This window comes from Vipera ursinii (genome assembly GCF_947247035.1).
Source record: "Vipera ursinii genome assembly, chromosome: 2".
Classification (NCBI taxonomy): domain Eukaryota; kingdom Metazoa; phylum Chordata; class Lepidosauria; order Squamata; family Viperidae; genus Vipera; species Vipera ursinii.
In genome coordinates this window covers 207,735,771-207,751,964 of record NC_139513.1, presented here as the reverse complement: position 1 = coordinate 207,751,964, position 16,194 = coordinate 207,735,771, and the positions used below count along the sequence as shown (strand labels likewise).

At 42.5% G+C, this 16,194-nt stretch overlaps 1 protein-coding gene across 1 annotated transcript; it reads left to right on the top strand.

Moving 5' to 3' along the window:
• The first annotated feature begins 2,549 nt into the window (after positions 1–2,549).
• LOC310635139 (guanine nucleotide-binding protein G(I)/G(S)/G(O) subunit gamma-10) lies at positions 2,550–16,194 on the top strand. Its single transcript, XM_083353784.1, has 3 exons — positions 2,550–2,763; positions 13,257–13,388; positions 14,283–16,194. The coding sequence occupies exons 1-2, from the start codon at positions 2,683–2,685 to the stop codon at positions 13,380–13,382; spliced, it is 207 nt and encodes a 68-aa protein (XP_083209910.1). The 5' UTR covers positions 2,550–2,682; the 3' UTR covers positions 13,383–13,388; positions 14,283–16,194.

Below are 16,194 nucleotides of genomic sequence, written 5' to 3'. Positions count from 1 at the left end.
AATCTTAATACATATCTTGGTAGCAGCCAGGTCCCTCCCCCTGCTTAATGCATTAATGCGATTTGTGTTCTTTTGGCTTAGGCTGCTGCTCAATCCAATCATTTTGAGCTCATAAGCCGTGGTTTAGGGCTTAGCCTGCTATGCCAATCCAGCCAATTTGTAACGAATAATAAACTGGGTAGCTTTATCAGCACTTGGAATCCAGCAAAGTATTTTCTTGGAATAGATTTTAAGGAAAAAGCAAAACAAAACCAAGGACAGGATCATATAGGTAGTCCTCGACTTATGACCATAACCTGAGCCCAAAATTTCTGTTGTTAAAATGAGATATTTGTTCAGTGTTTTGCACCATTTTAAGACCTTTCTTGCTTTGCTTGTTAACTGAATCACTGCAGTTGATAAGTTAGTAGCCCAGTCGTTAAGTGAATTTGGCTTCCCCATCGGCTTTGCTTGTCAGAAGATCACAAAAGGGGATCACATGACCTCCGGGACATTGCAACGGTCATAAATATGAACCAATTGCCAAGCTTTTGAATTTTAATCACGCGATTGTGGGGATTGCTGCAAAGGTTACAACTACATGAAAAACGGCCACTTTTTTCACAGCCATTGTAACTCTGAACGGTCACTAATTGAACCGTTGTAAATTGAGTACTATGTACAGCAGACAGGCTGAGGGAGGTGGTGGCGATGGGAAGCAGAAGGGGTTGGGGAGAAGCACCAGACGGCAAGACAAGAACCAATGGTTGGAAACTAATCAAGCAGAGGAGCAATCTGAAATTAAGGAGAAACTTCCTAACAGTGAGAACAAATTAACCAATGGAACAGCTTGCCTTCAGATCTTGTGGGTGCTTCATCCCTGGAGGTTTTGAAGAAGAGACTGGACAGCCGTCAGCGGTAGTCAACCTTGGCTCTTTTATGAGTCGTGAACTTCAACTCCCAGAATTCCCAAGTCAGCCATGCTGGCTCAAGGAATCCTGGGAGTTGAAGTCCACGACTCATACAAGAGCCAAGGTTGCCTACTCCTATAGTCCTCCTGCTTGAGCAGGTGGCTGGACTAGAAGACCTCCAAGGTCCCTTTTCCAGCTCTGATCTGATTTGATTCGATTCAGGAAGAAAAGAAAAAAAAGAAGGAGCGTGCAAGATACGAATCTTTAGAGCAGGGGTCTTCAAACTTGGCCCTTTGATGACTTGTGGACTTCAACTCCCAGAATTCCCGAGCCAGCCATGCTGGCTCAAGGAATCCTGGGAGTTGAAGTCCACGACTCATAAAAGAGCCAAGGTTGCCTACTCCTATAGTCCTCCTGCTTGAGCAGGCGGCTGGACTAGAAGACCTCCAAGGTCCCTTTTCCAGCTCTGTTCTGATTTGATTCGATTCAGGAAGAAAAAAAAAAAAGGAGAGTGCAAGACACGAATCTTTAGAGCAGGGGTCTTCAAACTTGGCCCTTTGATGACTTGTGGACTTCAACTCCCAGAATTCCCGAGTCAGCCATGCTGGCTCAAGGAATCCTGGGAGTTGAAGTCCACGACTCATAAAAGAGCCAAGGTTGCCTACTCCTATAGTCCTGCTTGAGCAGGCGGCTGGACTAGAAGACCTCCAAGGTCCCTTTTCCAGCTCTGTTCTGATTTGATTCGATTCAGGAAGAAAAAAAAAAGAAGGAGCGTGCAAGATACGAATCTTTAGAGCAGGGGTCTTCAAACTTGGCCCTTTTATGACTTGTGGACTTCAATAATAATAATAATAATAATAATAACTCCCAGAATTCCTCAGCCAGGCATGCTGGCTCAAGGAATTCTGGGAGTTGAAGTCCACGACTCATAAAAGAGCCAAGGTCCCTTTCCAGCTCTGTTCTGATTTGATTCGATTCAGGGGAAAAAAAGAAGAAGGAGCGTGCAAGATACGAATCTTTAGAGCAGGGGTCTTCAAACTTGGCCCTTTTATGACTTGTGGACTTCAATAATAATAATAATAATAATAATAATAATAATAATAATAATAATAATAATAATAATAATAATAATAATAATAATAACTCCCAGAATTCCTCAGCCAGGCATGCTGGCTCAAGGAATTCTGGGAGTTGAAGTCCACGACTCATAAAAGAGCCAAGGTCCCTTTCCAGCTCTGTTCTGATTTGATTCGATTCAGGAAGAAAAAAAAGAAGGAGCGTGCAAGGTACGAATCTTTAGAGCAGGGGTCTTCAAACTTGGCCCTTTGATGACTTGTGGACTTCAACTCCCAGAATTCCTCAGCCAGCAAAGCTGGCTGAGGAATTCTGGGAGTTGAAGTCCACAAGTCATCAAAGGGCCAAGTTTGAAGACCCCCGCTTTAGAGGAACAAATCAAAGGAGGTCGGGGAGCGAGTTGTCCTCCCCAGGGGTCTCGCCCGGCTGCGCCCTGCCAAATCGACCCGTCTCGCCTCGCCATTTCTTTCCCCCAGAGGGGTTGGGGGGGAAGGGGGGGAACGGACGGTTGAAAGGCTGCCTCCTCCCCCTTTTTGCGCTCAGTTCCTGCCTCGGGAAGGCTGGCTTCTCCGTCCAGGCTCGTGAACCGGAGTGGTGGTGGTGGTGGTGTGTGTTTGTGTGTGTCCTTGTGTGTGTGTGTGTGTGTGGGAGGGAGCCCGGATTGGCTCGGGAGAGCAAAAGGCAGTGAGGAGCCGCCGAGCGCAGCCCGCTTGCCAGCATGTCTTCCAGCCCCAGCGTCAACTACGTGCAGGGCATAGTGGAGCAGCTGAAACTCGAGGCCGGCGTGGAACGCATCAAGGTGAGCCGCCTTTGCAAAGAAAGAAAGAAAGAAAGAAAGAAATGAAGAAAGAAAGAAAGAAAAAAAGGGGAGGGCGCCTTCGGCCGCTCTCGGACTTCGGGCCAGGCGAGGCAGGCGCCGTTGGCTGCTTTTCCCTGGCGCGCGGCAGCAGAAAGCCTGCCTTTGTTTGCTCTGCCCAATTCGGAAGGCGTCGGGACGCTGGAGCGGATCGAGCCGGTGCCGGGAGAATAGGCCGCTTTTGTGGGTTGGGGGATTTTGTTTTGTGTGTGTGTGTGTGTGTTTTGGTTCCAGACGCGAGGGAAAGGAAAGTCGGGGTAGAAAATTGGGGTTTTGGGGGGGGGGGGGCGGGGGACGGGAGAGAGCCTTGCTTGTCTCCGGAAAAGCGAGGTTGCAAATTGGGGTTTTTTGTCTCCGGATCGTCCTGGTCCGCTCGCATCCGAGGTTTGCATGGGCGTTGGAAATAAAAGCCGGCCATTGTTGGTCTGCAAATCGAGTGGGCTTGCGAAGGGCAAGGCCGGGTTTTTTGTTTTGTTTTGTTTTCTTTTTCTTTTTCTTTTTTTGGGGACAACCATTGCGGCTTCTTTTCGTTGCCTTGGCTGTTTTGTTTTTTTTTTCCCCTGCTCGCGCCGACTTGCTGGCTGGTTGCTTTTAAAGGTTGCTCTTTTGCTGCTATTTTGAGGTCGGCGTCCGAGGGGCTTTCCAACCAAGCTCATTTCGGGGGTGGGGGGGGGGGGGTGGGGGGAAATTCGGACGGTTTGTCTGAACGGCTGGGGTGTGCTGTAAGCCCGGCTATTGATTTTTAAGGCGTCTTTCCCCCCCCCCGCCGCCCCTTTCCATGGAGAGGGTGTGACTTCTGGTATAAAATGCAAAGCGACGGCCATTGTTGGCGTATCCTGGAGTATCTTGATAGTATCCTTGTACCATCAAGCGTTTCAAGTACAGTGGAGTTGTAAAAAAAAAAAAGGTTTCGTAAATGAACCACGCTTGATTATAACCCCTTTTGTGGTTTTAGGTAAGGCTCTTGTGACTGTGTTTGTAGGAGAGAAAGTCCCCGATAGCTGCTTGTTCCAGGGTGGAGAGGATATAGTAAAAATGAGACCTTTGCCAAAAACTCGGCATTTTTCAAAGGGCTTTTTCCTCAATTCTGCATTTTTTTAAATGTATTGGACCAGTTCCATAATCCTCAGCTACCCTCGTTCTTTGAGCAGCTCTGAACTGTTAAAAAATTATTTTCAGCCAAAGCAGAGTTTTAATACTCATATTATCGTGATTGACTCTTAGAATCTGCTTTTGAAACATACCTTAGTATATTTCTTAGTATATATCCCAAGGATAACCAATAGAAAGAAGCTGGATTGCCCACTAATATGTGATCATGGGCACGTTTATGTAAATCAGTATTTAATTTCATCAGTGTAGAGAGAGAGGCCTTGTTAATTCTGCAGTACTGAGAAATTGTGAATAACAAAATCAACTTCCAGACTTTCTTCACACTCTTCAGTATGAAATGCTGATAAAAATAAAGGAAATCAAAAATGTCACTTGATAAATGGATAGAAGCAGAGAGTTTGAGTCGAAGGAGATCATTTAGAAGGATTATACAGGCCAATATGCCATCATCTTATCTAATTTCAAGCAACCCCAACAATTGTACTCATTTTCTACTTGAACACATCCAGGGAAGAGGAATGATTGTCAAACTGCTCTTAGGAAGTTTGTCACATGGTTGGCAGTTCTTTTTAAAGGGAAGGGTCGAATATTAGGTAAATTTGCTCCCATTAATGGAAGCATCCTCTGTCCATTTTTCAGCTTGGAGAGGACCCTACAGCTATGCTGTTATTCACCCCACCCTTCCCTGTTTTTTGCTGGTTGGTTCCTCTGGGCATCACCTATAAACAAAATACTTTGTAACTGAAACATGGTTAGGATCTTAGACCATGGTGATTAGGCACAATTAGATAGAGGTTACCATTGGCTAGGTATATATAACCAATTTGTGTAGGCGTTTCTGTAAAGAGAAATTACAAGTTCTGTATCCCAGCAGTACATAAGCGAGTTGTTTGTTTAGCCTTTCAGATTACATTTTTGGATGTCTTCCAGCATCCCAGAATTCCCATGCTAGTTCAGCATTCTGACACAGTTTAGGGAGAGATATATAAACCTTGCATGACTGGTTTAGCTAAGAGTGCATTTTCCTGTTTTCAGTGGGGTTTTATGTTCTGCTTGTAAGATTTTTTTTTAAAAAATTATACCTTTATTTGCTTTAGAAAGGTTTTTCTTGTTTTGGGTTTTGTTGCAGAGCAGCCTGTGTTAAATACTAGAAATTTCTCCACACCTCCCTTTTCTCCTCTTTAGCGATTCCTTCACTGAAGCCCTTGCAAGTTTGCTTCCAGATGTTGACAACTGTCCAAATGATAGAGATACAGCTTTGCTGTAATTGGGGGGATGGGGCAAAGAAGAAGCAGAGTACATGTATTAAGTATCCAATTACTTTGATGTACATTTTGTTTTAGAAAATGCCCATGTTCCTAAAACAAAAATGCTTCTCATTCTACTAAATGGTCTGCCAGTATTATGATCCACCTTGACCTCTGGGGGGGGAAAATCAATTAAAATGAGTGCATCTTCAAGCTACAGAAAGCTTGGTAGCTTCTGTTTCAATTAGTGAATGACATGGAGATGGGGCAAGTTTAGCATACTTCCATCAGTGGTTTTGGACGGAAAATATAAAAGATTCCATTTGAATCCAAACTCAGCCCTTGTCACGGTGAAAAGAAGCCACAGAAACCATCAAAACATGCCTTACCGCACTATCCATCCATTTTATGCTGATAATGAGCTGTTAATTCCACATCTGATCATCCTGGTCATTCTGATCATCTTGTTCTCCTATTCAAATGACTATCTCTTCAAGTGTAGCCAAATTCTGGCACGCAGTATGAAAGGTGCACAGCAGTAAAATACTGATAAATCTTCTCACCTAATTAGTTAATTGGTGTCAATTTTATGTATCCCAGTGGACTGCAATAAAGGTTCTGTTTTGAGATGGGGCAGGGACTGTTTGCATTCATTCTACTTCTAAAGGGCATTTGCTTATTGAAACCTGAGGTAAGAGTGACTTGAGCCTTTTCATCCCAGTAGGATTGGCATGCCCCACCTGTTTCTCTGAGGTCCACAAGAAGAGCCTTCTCTGCTGTCCATCCTGTGGACACCCTTTGGAATATATTGCCCCCCCATAGCGAGATTGGCTCCTCATCTTCTGCAAGAGCAGAAGTAGGCAACCTTGGCTCTTTTATGACTCGTGGACTTCAACTCTCAGAATTCCTGAGCCAGCCATGCTGAGGGAAAACAAAGAGGTTTCCAAGCTGAGCCATGCTGGCTCAGGAATTCTGGGAGTTGAAGTCCACAAGTCATAAGAGCCAAGGTTGCCTACCCCTGTGCAAGAGTGTCACACTGAAGGTGGTTGATAGTTTAATAAGAGATTCCACCTCTCCCCAACCTCCCTCCTGCCTCTCCATCTTTTAGTCATAGCTGATCGTTTGTATTTTTATAGTTTTTGAATTGTTTTATTCTTTTTTTTAAACATGGTAAGCTGCCCAGAGTCACCTCATGCTGCGATGCGTGGCAAACGGATTGAATTGATCAATAAATAGAAATACAGTGGAACATTTCTATTCTTCGAAATGTGTTCATTCTTGCAACAGCCCCGTGAGGTAGGTTTCACCTAGCACATATCAAAAGAGTACAAAAGGACTTTTGTCATTATTTTGCATCTTGAGAATAATTATTTGATAACATGGTCACTAATAAGCAGGCATATACATAGAATGAAGGCTACTGCTAAGCTTGTAAGCCGCCCTGAGTCTTCGGAGAAGGGCGGGATATAAATGGAATTAAAATAAATAAAAAAATATTTAAAGATTTGTGCTGGAGTCTTGATATCCTCTCCAGTTCATATTTGTTCTTTTGCACATGTATTGGAGAAAATTAAAATACTCCAAAGTTTTTTTAAAAGATTATCTTCTCTGTGTTTATCTCTTTGGCATCTCATGAAAAACAGTGAAGTAAAACAGAAAATCAAAGAGTGTGGCCTGAGTTTGAGCAATCTCTCACATTGTCCCTGGCCTGTTTCCCTGCACAGTTGCTTCTACTCCCGCTGTGACCCAATTTAAATTTAAGCAACGTTGCAGATTTTAAGTCTAGGAGCATTTGTAATTCTGTAAGTATGTGCTAGAAAAATACTACCTAGTGGTTATACAGTTGGGGAGTTGGAATACAAAGGTTCGTTCTTCTCTCTGTGTCTCACTCTTTCTCTCTCATGCTGGCTGGGGAATTCTGGGAGTTGAAGTCCACACAGCTTAAAATTGCTGAGGTTGAAAAACAGTGCTCTATCTATCCCAGGGATCTCCAACCTTGGCAACTTTAAGACTTGTAGACTTCAACTCCCAGTTGCTGGCTGAGGAATTCTGGGAGTTGAAGTCCACAAGTCTTAAAGTTGCCAAGGTTGGAGACCCCTGCTTTATCCCACTCATTCTAAGTGGTGAATTCTTCCTTGACACGCCTTGATTTCAGATAACCCCCTTCAGAGGCCACATAAATATACCTAATGATTCAGTTCTGTTGAATAGTAGGCCCCCTTGACATGTGCTTACCCACTTGCCTGTTATTGATAAAATTGGTGTAAACCTGGCTGTTTCAACAAGCTAGGGGTAGTGTTAGATTAGTTTTTATTGTTTGAATAGGACTCCTGGTTTTATACATATGGTGTTGCTATCAATTTAATTTAGAAAACGACTGCTATTTTACAGACCCATCTGTCCTGTGCTGTAGGAGGGGTGGTGGCTGAATTATCCTATGGGTGTCTTGCAGAACGCATGCCAGGTTAGTTCGATTCAATTCATGTCATCATGGTTAATGAGGCTGAAGAAACAAAGGCTATCTCTCCAGGGTTGCAACAGATTGCAATATAAATAATACAGAAGCTTTTCCCATGGTTGTGATGAAAGACCAAAGGTTTTTGCCATCAAAGAAGCTGTTCCATTACAGACCTGAATATAGCAGACTGCAGTTAGGGCAACCTGTTCTTCATTTGTGTTTGGACTTTGTTCACCATTCTGATTACATTAAAATAAATATGTTATAAACGGTGTCCATCTTTGAGAAACAGGCAGCTGGATTTTGTGAGGAAAACTTTACAAAATTGCCCTTACAGAATGTTGACTCTCTAGATCCTTGGTTCATTTTTTTTCAGCGAAGGTACTGTAAACAAACATAATAGCTACAGGTCGTCCTCTACTTATGACCCAATTGGGATTGGAATTTTGGTCACTAAGCAGTGTGGTCATTAAGTGAATCCTCATGTGACCAGGCCTGATTTTACCACCATCTTTCCATGATAATTAAGTGAATCACACAGTCATGAAGTGAATCTGGCTTCCCTAATTAAAGTTGCTTGCTTGAAACCAACTGGGAAGGTCACAAAATTCATTCACATGACCGCAAGGCACACTGCATATTGTCCATAAATGTGAATGGATTCTCAGTGCCAGAATTGCAGTCTCTTCTTGACTGTAGGGCTGATGCAGCAGTCATGATGTGATGAATAGGTCGTACATAGCTTTTTTCCAGGCTATTATAAATTTAAACTCTTATTAAATGAATGGTTGTAAGTTAAGGCTTATTTGTGTGTGTGTGTGTACACACACACACACACACACACACACACACACTTATACAAATAATCCTTAACTTACAACCATATATATTGGGCCAAGGGCTATGTTTGCTTTCAGAGAATACTGTGCAAGGCCTATGCCAAAAGGGTTAGAGACAGAGACACAATGGAAACCCTCTGTAGGTTTACACATTTTCCCCTAGATCAGGGGTCTTCAAACTTGGCCCTTTAATGACTTGTGGGCTTCAACTCCCAGAATTCCTCAGCCAGCGTGCCTGGCTGAGGAATTCTGGGAGTTGAAGTCCACAAGTCATAAAAGGGCCAAGTTTGAAGAGACCCCTGCCCTAGATCATAGCACATATGCATTCAGCCTTCCACTCACATCTACATTATTAAAAGCCTGAGTACAATAAAACCCTGAAGACTGATCTAAGAAGAAGGAAAGTGATTTCAGGAAGGGATGTTAGATGCGTGATCAGTGCTTTATCCCTCATGATTCCAGTTAGCCTCCTTGGGGGATTCTCTGGGTTTCTTTTATTGATTTAAAACGGCTTTGATTTGATCCCTGGAGCTTGGCCTTGGGAGACAGCTGTTTCTATCAGTTGATGCCTTTTGCTGCTCAATATGAAATCACACAAAACAACGGGATGTGCTTTTCACAAGGTACTTCAGAGTACCTTTATTTTATATGGGGAAGAAGCCTTATATTTTGGCTTTTTTGGTACTTTTGTATCAAAGTATCAGTATGCTGGTTCAATTTTGAGAATTCCCAAGTTGAAGTACCATTTCCAAGCAGTAGACCTGACTCTATGTTTCTACATTACGTGCTAGTGGTGCAAAATCTGCTCTTCAGTTTCAGCAAGCCTAAAAGGAATTCTGTGTGTTCTTGCCTATTACTGCCATGAGGAATGGCAACGGTTACTCATTACAATAAGTCATGAGTACCTGGCCAGCTTTTCTGCAATGTCTGTTACTCACTGCCGCTCTTGGAAAATTAATACCATATTGTATATTAACCCTCAACTAAACCCAGTACAGGATAGTCCTTGACTTATGACCACAATTGAGTTCAAAGCAAGACATTTGTTAAGTGATTTTTGTCCCATTTTATGACATTCATCTGTTAAGTGAATTGCTGTGGTTGTTAGTGACATGGTTGTTAAGTGAATCTGGCTTTCCCATATGGCTTGTCAGAAGGTCACAACACAATGATCACATGACCCAGGGACACACAGCTGTCATAAATAATGAGTCAGTTGCCACGTTTCTGAATTCTGATCACGTGACCGTGGGGATGCTGCAATGGGTGTGTGAAAAACGGTCGTAAATCACTTTTTTCAGTGCTGTTGTAACTTCGAATGGTCACTAAACAAACTTGTAAGTCAAGGACTACCTGTATTAATTGAACATGGTAAATTTGTTGGAGTAGAAGCTATAGGAGGTTAAAACTATGGTCCTGGGAATTTGTCCTCAAATGAAGATAAAGGTATTTTTATAAACAACTTATGGAGAAAGTAATGGAATATTTTTTTATGAAAATTGGTGTTTGGAACTTTGTTGTGGAACTTTGTTTTTAAGGTATGACAACTGGAGCAAGATTATTCTGTTCTCAAAAGTGGAAAGATTTGACACTGCCCACTGTGGAGTTGACTGATGAGGATGATGGAACTTGCTAAGATGGCTACATTAACTTCTTTGATTAGAGAAAAAGACATCTACATTTATGGATGACTGGAACCCCTATATGGATTCTTGCACGAAACAGAAAAAAGTGCACTTATTTAATTCAACTTTATTTAGTAATTTATTAAATGTATATGCCATACATCTCGCTGTCAAGCAAGGCTTATGACTTGTGCCTTTGATTAGAAAAGAAGGGATAGTACCATAGCAAAAAGCGAACATTTTTGTGATAATTAAATAAGAGGTAATTTTGTAATCACACTTTTATTTGTTGCGAAGGAAATTCTATTTCTTTTTATCCTTTGTGCACTTTTTTTTTTCTTTGTTCTTTTTCTTCAGTATGGTTAGTTTTTATGTTCTCTTTAAAACTCTTAATTTCACACACACGCACACACACACACACACAAATTCAAATTACTGTATATAAATGCTATACCATATATATGAAAAGTACTCATATTTCCCATATTTACTTACGCATAAGCCCAGCTGGTTGCAATGTCCTATGTCGCACTTGCAACCTCCTGCTGACTTCCCGATTGATTTGCTTGTCAGAAGCTGGCATTGAAAGTCGCAAATGGTGATCATGTGATTGTGGGATGCTATGATGTAATTGCTAGCTGGTTGCTGAGTGCCCAAATCACAGGTAGGGATGCTACGACAGCTGCAACTATGAGGACCTGTTATAAGTTCCCGTTGTTCAGCACCGATGTAACTTTGAAAAGTTGGCCATTCAGTGAGGATTACCTATAGGTAGTAAGTATAATACTGATCCAGTTTTTTTAAATATGTATATATATATATATATTGGAGCATATTCTTCCCAGCTTTGAAATCCTGGAATCAGCAGCAGAGTTTTCCATTAGGCATTGTAAACTTTGAAATACAATTTGGTGTTTCACTAATTTTAATGGCCATAATTGTACTGCAACTGCAGTGATTTTTTTTTCAGGGCTAGTGCCATTAGCCACACTTACATGGTGCTCAGGTTTCCTATTAGTGCAACATAAACTCCATAGAAGAAGTTCAATTTAAATTTTGGGATGTTTGTTGCAAGTGCTCTGTTGTGTATTAAATTCTTTCCTGAGATTGGAAGCTGGCCTAATTGCTGTGGAGACCTGTGCGCAGCTTTGCCTCCTGAAATATTGTTAATGTTTTTTTTTTGACTTTCCTAATTTTGTGCGACTGTCTGTGAAAATGCCTACTACATCTTCATGTGCATCATCATAGATTTCAAATATTATGAATTATGAATAGCATCTGCCTTTGCTTGGCCTTAGATAGCCTCTTCTGAGTTGAAGCAAAGTCCCGTAACTTGCATGACCTATGTTCCTGGATGGAGCAAACTTATTTGCCAAGGATATAGCAAACATTCTCTGGCCTGTTCCACAGAAGAGCTTTTATTTTTGCCCATTGCAAGGGTTTTTTTTTTTGTTTTTTTACCATTTTTTTCAGTCACATCCCTGCATAAGAACAATTTTGCCCCTCAGTAGAAGGAATAGAAAACCACTCATGTGCTTCTGCACTGTCTCTTCCTCATGGCTTGTGGGGAATTGGCCTAATGATGTCTCTTTAAACCCTCTCTCATGCCAACTCAGAGGAAAAGATTATTCTCCTTTTAGCTGATAGGTCGCCAGTTATCTCCAAAACTGATATAATGCAATTGCCCTTGCTATCAGATATCAACTGTTGGAAGTTTTAGTCACTGTTACTTTTTTTTATGGTAATTGCAATTGCTTATTACAATTCAGTTATTCACAGTTGAGTTTTCCTGTTTTCCAACATGTTTCTTTTGGTCTTTGGCCATGAAATAACTGCAGATTCTTGATCTCACTACAAGGTCATCCAGATAGCCTGCCCTGTACCTGGATGACCTTGTAGCTCAGACATGTCAAACACAAGGCCCGGGGGGCGGATCCGGCCCGCGAAGTGGTTTCATGCGGCCCGCGAAGCCATCCTGGAAACAGTGAGGGAACGGCCCCCACTGCCTTGGCCCTGGCCCAGAGACCCTCCTTCTGCCAGAGACCCTCAGATCCGTCCCACTCCTGCCCAGGCCCCCATAGGCACCCTTGATGCGAACGATGTAGAGCTGACCACGCCCACCCAGTAGGCCATACGCACTCTAGCCACGTCCACCCAGAAGACCACACCCACCCAGGCCACGCCCACCCGGCCCCCTGAGGGCAACCGCAATGAAATTGAGTTTGACAGCCCTGTTGTAGCTAGATCAAGCACTGTATATGTGTTTTATTTTTGAGATCAGTGTCTCTGTGTGAGAGCCTTGTTTGCTTGGAGGGGGAATGGGAACTACTTTGAATTGATGGCTCCTTTCTGGGGTTTTACAGTGACCTGAACTGAAAGAAGAAAAGATGATTTAGAATGGGTAGTGTTGCCCACGGCAGCTCCATAAGAACCTATGACCTTTCCAAGACCAATTGGTGTGTGTGTGTGTGGGGGGGGGGGAAGAGTCAAATACATAATTATGACAGGTACAACTGCATAGTTGAAGCCCCATTCCTTTTTCATGTATGTTGCACGTGTCGCATGCACATAAAAGGAGCAGGGCTGTATTGTGTAGTCCCACCCATCATATTTATTTTTAAAAACCTACGAGGCTGTCCCTGGTTGTTTTTGAAGTCCACAAGTCACAAAAGGGCCAAGTTGGAAGACCCCTGTTGTAAAGGATCCCTCCCTGCTTCTGTAATTGATTCCCTAACCCTAACCCTACTTACATACAGACATTCATTTATTAAAGTCCACAATTTTGTTTATTAAGCTTATTCCTACATTGCCACAATTAAAGAAAACGCTACAGCAGCATCAAAGGATGTTCTGCACGCCTTACAATTGCCTGTCCCTTTTTTTTTAAAGTAATCGGTCTAGCCTTCCGGCTATATTGTTCAGCTAGAACTCCTTAGCCCGGTGTGAAGTTGCTTCAGGGGTCTCCCATCTTCCGTTCTGAAGCAGCCCAGCTACTAATACAGGAAAGGAAGCCTATCGTAGCTGTTGAACCTTCAAATAATACCATTTGCTTCACTCTGTGGGCATGTAGGTCCACCAGGACTTTCATGCCAACCTCTTAAAAAACAACAACACCCAGTTGCCTGTCATCTTCTTGTGCTTTTTTTTCCTCCAGGTCTCTCAGGCAGCTGCAGAGCTTCAGCAGTATTGTATGCAGAACGCTTGCAAAGATGCTTTGCTTGTTGGCGTTCCGGCTGGAAGCAACCCATTTCGAGAGCCCAGGTCCTGCTCCTTGCTCTGAAGACAGGTAGGCCATAGGTCCATGGCGTTGTCAAACGGTTCTCTCTCTCTCTCTCTCTCTCTCCCTCCCTCCCTCTCTCTCCCTCTCCCTCTCTCTCTCTCTCTCTGATGTATACGTTGTAGTTATGAAGTCGATTTACACCAATTTGGGGACTTGAGTGGTAGTGGGCTAATGCCTCCTTAAGTAACACCAGCTGCCTGCAATTAGTGCAGGTTCGAGTCCCACCAGGCTCAAGGTTGACTCAGCCTTCCATCCTTCCGAGGTAGGTAAAATGAGGACCCAGATTGTTGGGGGCAATTAAGCTGACTTTGTAATAATGCCGCTTGGGGTGTGTGTGAAAGCCCTAACAAGCAGGCATATACATAGAATGAAGGCTATTGCTAAGCACATTGGTTTGTGCTTAAATTGTAAGCCGCCCTGAGTCTTCGGAGAAGGGCGGGATATAAATGGGATTAAAATAAAAATAAAAATAAATCCCTTTAATTTTTTTTCCTAAAAAACCCCAGCAGGAATAAAGAGCTATCCTTGAGGACCGAAGATAACGATGAAAATCATCTATTCTCTTTATCCCGTATCCAAAGGAATAACAAAGAGAGTGTAGAGCAGGCATGTCAAACTCGCGACGACACATGACGTCGCGCAACGTATCGGGACGGTTTTGCCATTGCCGGCAATGGGACGGGCACGGCTTCCAGATGACGCGTCTGGCCCGTGGGCCGGCGGTTTGACACCCCTGGTGTAGAGTGTCTTATTTTTCTGCTGAGTTGCTCTCCTTTAGAAAGGAATTGTGTGGAGTAAAGTAACTTTTATAAGTAACATTTTGCGACGCTAATCTAATTTATGGAATCTTGGAAGGAGATTACGTTTTAATAAAATGTTTTTTTTTCCCCCATGTTGCAGGGAAGGTTTTCTGAAAGTCCTCAAGTACAAGAAGAATCCCAGCGGTCTTCCTTGTTTTCCAAACCAACAGTTTGTTTATGTAGGGCTTAAAACAGTTTCTTTAGATATTTATTAGTCTGCCTGACTGTCTTAGTAAATGGTGAAATCTTTTGCTAATGTAAAGCATTTTATAAGGAAAAGCTTTTCCTTTTGTAATTGATTCAATATCCTTTCTTTAATGAGATGTTTACATTTAGAAAAAGGACAATGCCAGTGATGTGTTTCTGTTGTGCCTGAATGAAACACGCCCCAGTTAGTACCTTCTTACTAACACCTTTCTGTTTTCTAATCAGAGACATTTTCAAGCATGTTTGATCAGGCAAATTTGGCCATTGAAAGCTGCAGTTTTACGCACATTTGTTATTTTGGAATAAACGTGATATATTCAACAGGGAAGCTATAGCTTCTAGTTAGTATTATAGAACTTCGGGCATATTTCCACTCCAAAATTGAGGCTCCCTTAAAAATACTTTGTATTGGTTGAAGTATACCCAGTTTGTTAAAAGAAAAGTGCTTCTCTGTTCCAGTTGGTTGAAATGAAGAAGATGTATGTCATATTTAGAGGTATTTACTATAGCCCCTTGAGTGCCCAAGCCCCAATTTTACCCAGGAATAATAAGCTTGCTATTCAGCTTTCCAGTGGATTGGGAAGGACAGTAGCGTACAGGAATCTCTCTATAGGTATCTTACTCTCCCTCCTCTTTTAGAGGGCAAGCACATGGCTGAGAGGTATTAAGAGGAACCATGTCATAAATCATCTTCCCATTTGAGTTGTGCACAGTGGCCTGTTTGCAGCTAATGGGAACTGGGAACTGTCAAGGATTGATAAGCTGCTTTTTCTGCCAGTTTGCAAAGAGGAGGATAGTAAGGTGAGATTAAGGTGCAGGGAGGGGAGACTGAAGAACCTGACCCACTGAGATCACAAAGGAAGAGTGAGAGAAGATGCACCAACTCCCAGAATAGGGCCCACCATCTTTGGCCAAGTCTACCAGCCATTATGGCTCCTGACCCTCTAGTACAGGGGAAGGCAACCTCGGCTCTTTTATGACTCATGGACTTCAACTCCCAGAATTCCTGAGCCGGCTGCCTCAGGAATTCTGGGAGTTGAAGTCCATGAGTCATAAAAGAGCCAAGGTTGCTTACCCCTGCTCTAGTACATACAGCCCTTGGGGTTGCATATTCACTACAGAAGCTCTAATCTTTTATCTCTCTGCTTTCCCATAAAATAGTTACCTTGCAGAAAAAGCCTGCTAATTCAGGACATTCCAATGTCACAGACCCCAAAGAACTTTGAAAAACCTGCCAGATGTCTGCAAGCCTTAGGAAAGAAAAAGAAAATTTCCCTTTCCCCCACCCTTTATTTGTTTTAGCCATTCCTTTCTCATTGATGAAAAGATGCCGCGGAACAGGAAAGAAAACACTTCACATAGAACAGGATGAATAAGGACGTGCATTAAAAGAGTGCGCGTAAAGAGGCCTAAGAACCATCCATTGATCCTGGATATCTGCATCAAAATGCCTCACTTTGTGCTGGTGTTGACTCCTGCTGAAGTTACAAAATCTATTAGTCAGTTTCAGAAGGGGAGAAATCCTGTTCTCTCCAGGATATCCTCTCCAGGCCTACAGGATTATAAGCTTAAAATATGCCTGGTTGGCAAATAATCACTGATAACAACACTACAATACATAACAATACATTTAGGCAATCTACGGGCAAAGCTTTCCTACCATTTGCAATATTACTGGAACAATTCACCTTTTTTTTGTGGGTCAGGTATCTCTGATTTTCAATTACCAAGCACTTTTGTACACGCTGTTTACTTTTAAAAAGAAAGTTCTTTTTGGTTTGTATTAATATATTAAAAGCTTAAAA

What these genes read in the sequence shown, in the direction of transcription:
- LOC310635139 (XM_083353784.1), top strand. Translation starts at nt 2,683, where the DNA reads ATGTCTTCCAGCCCCAGCGTCAACTACGTGCAGGGCATAGTGGAGCAG. An exon ending in CCGGCGTGGAACGCATCAAG is followed by an intron (nt 2,764 to 13,256) that starts GTGAGCCGCCTT and finishes TTTTTCCTCCAG; the next exon opens with GTCTCTCAGGCAGCTGCAGA.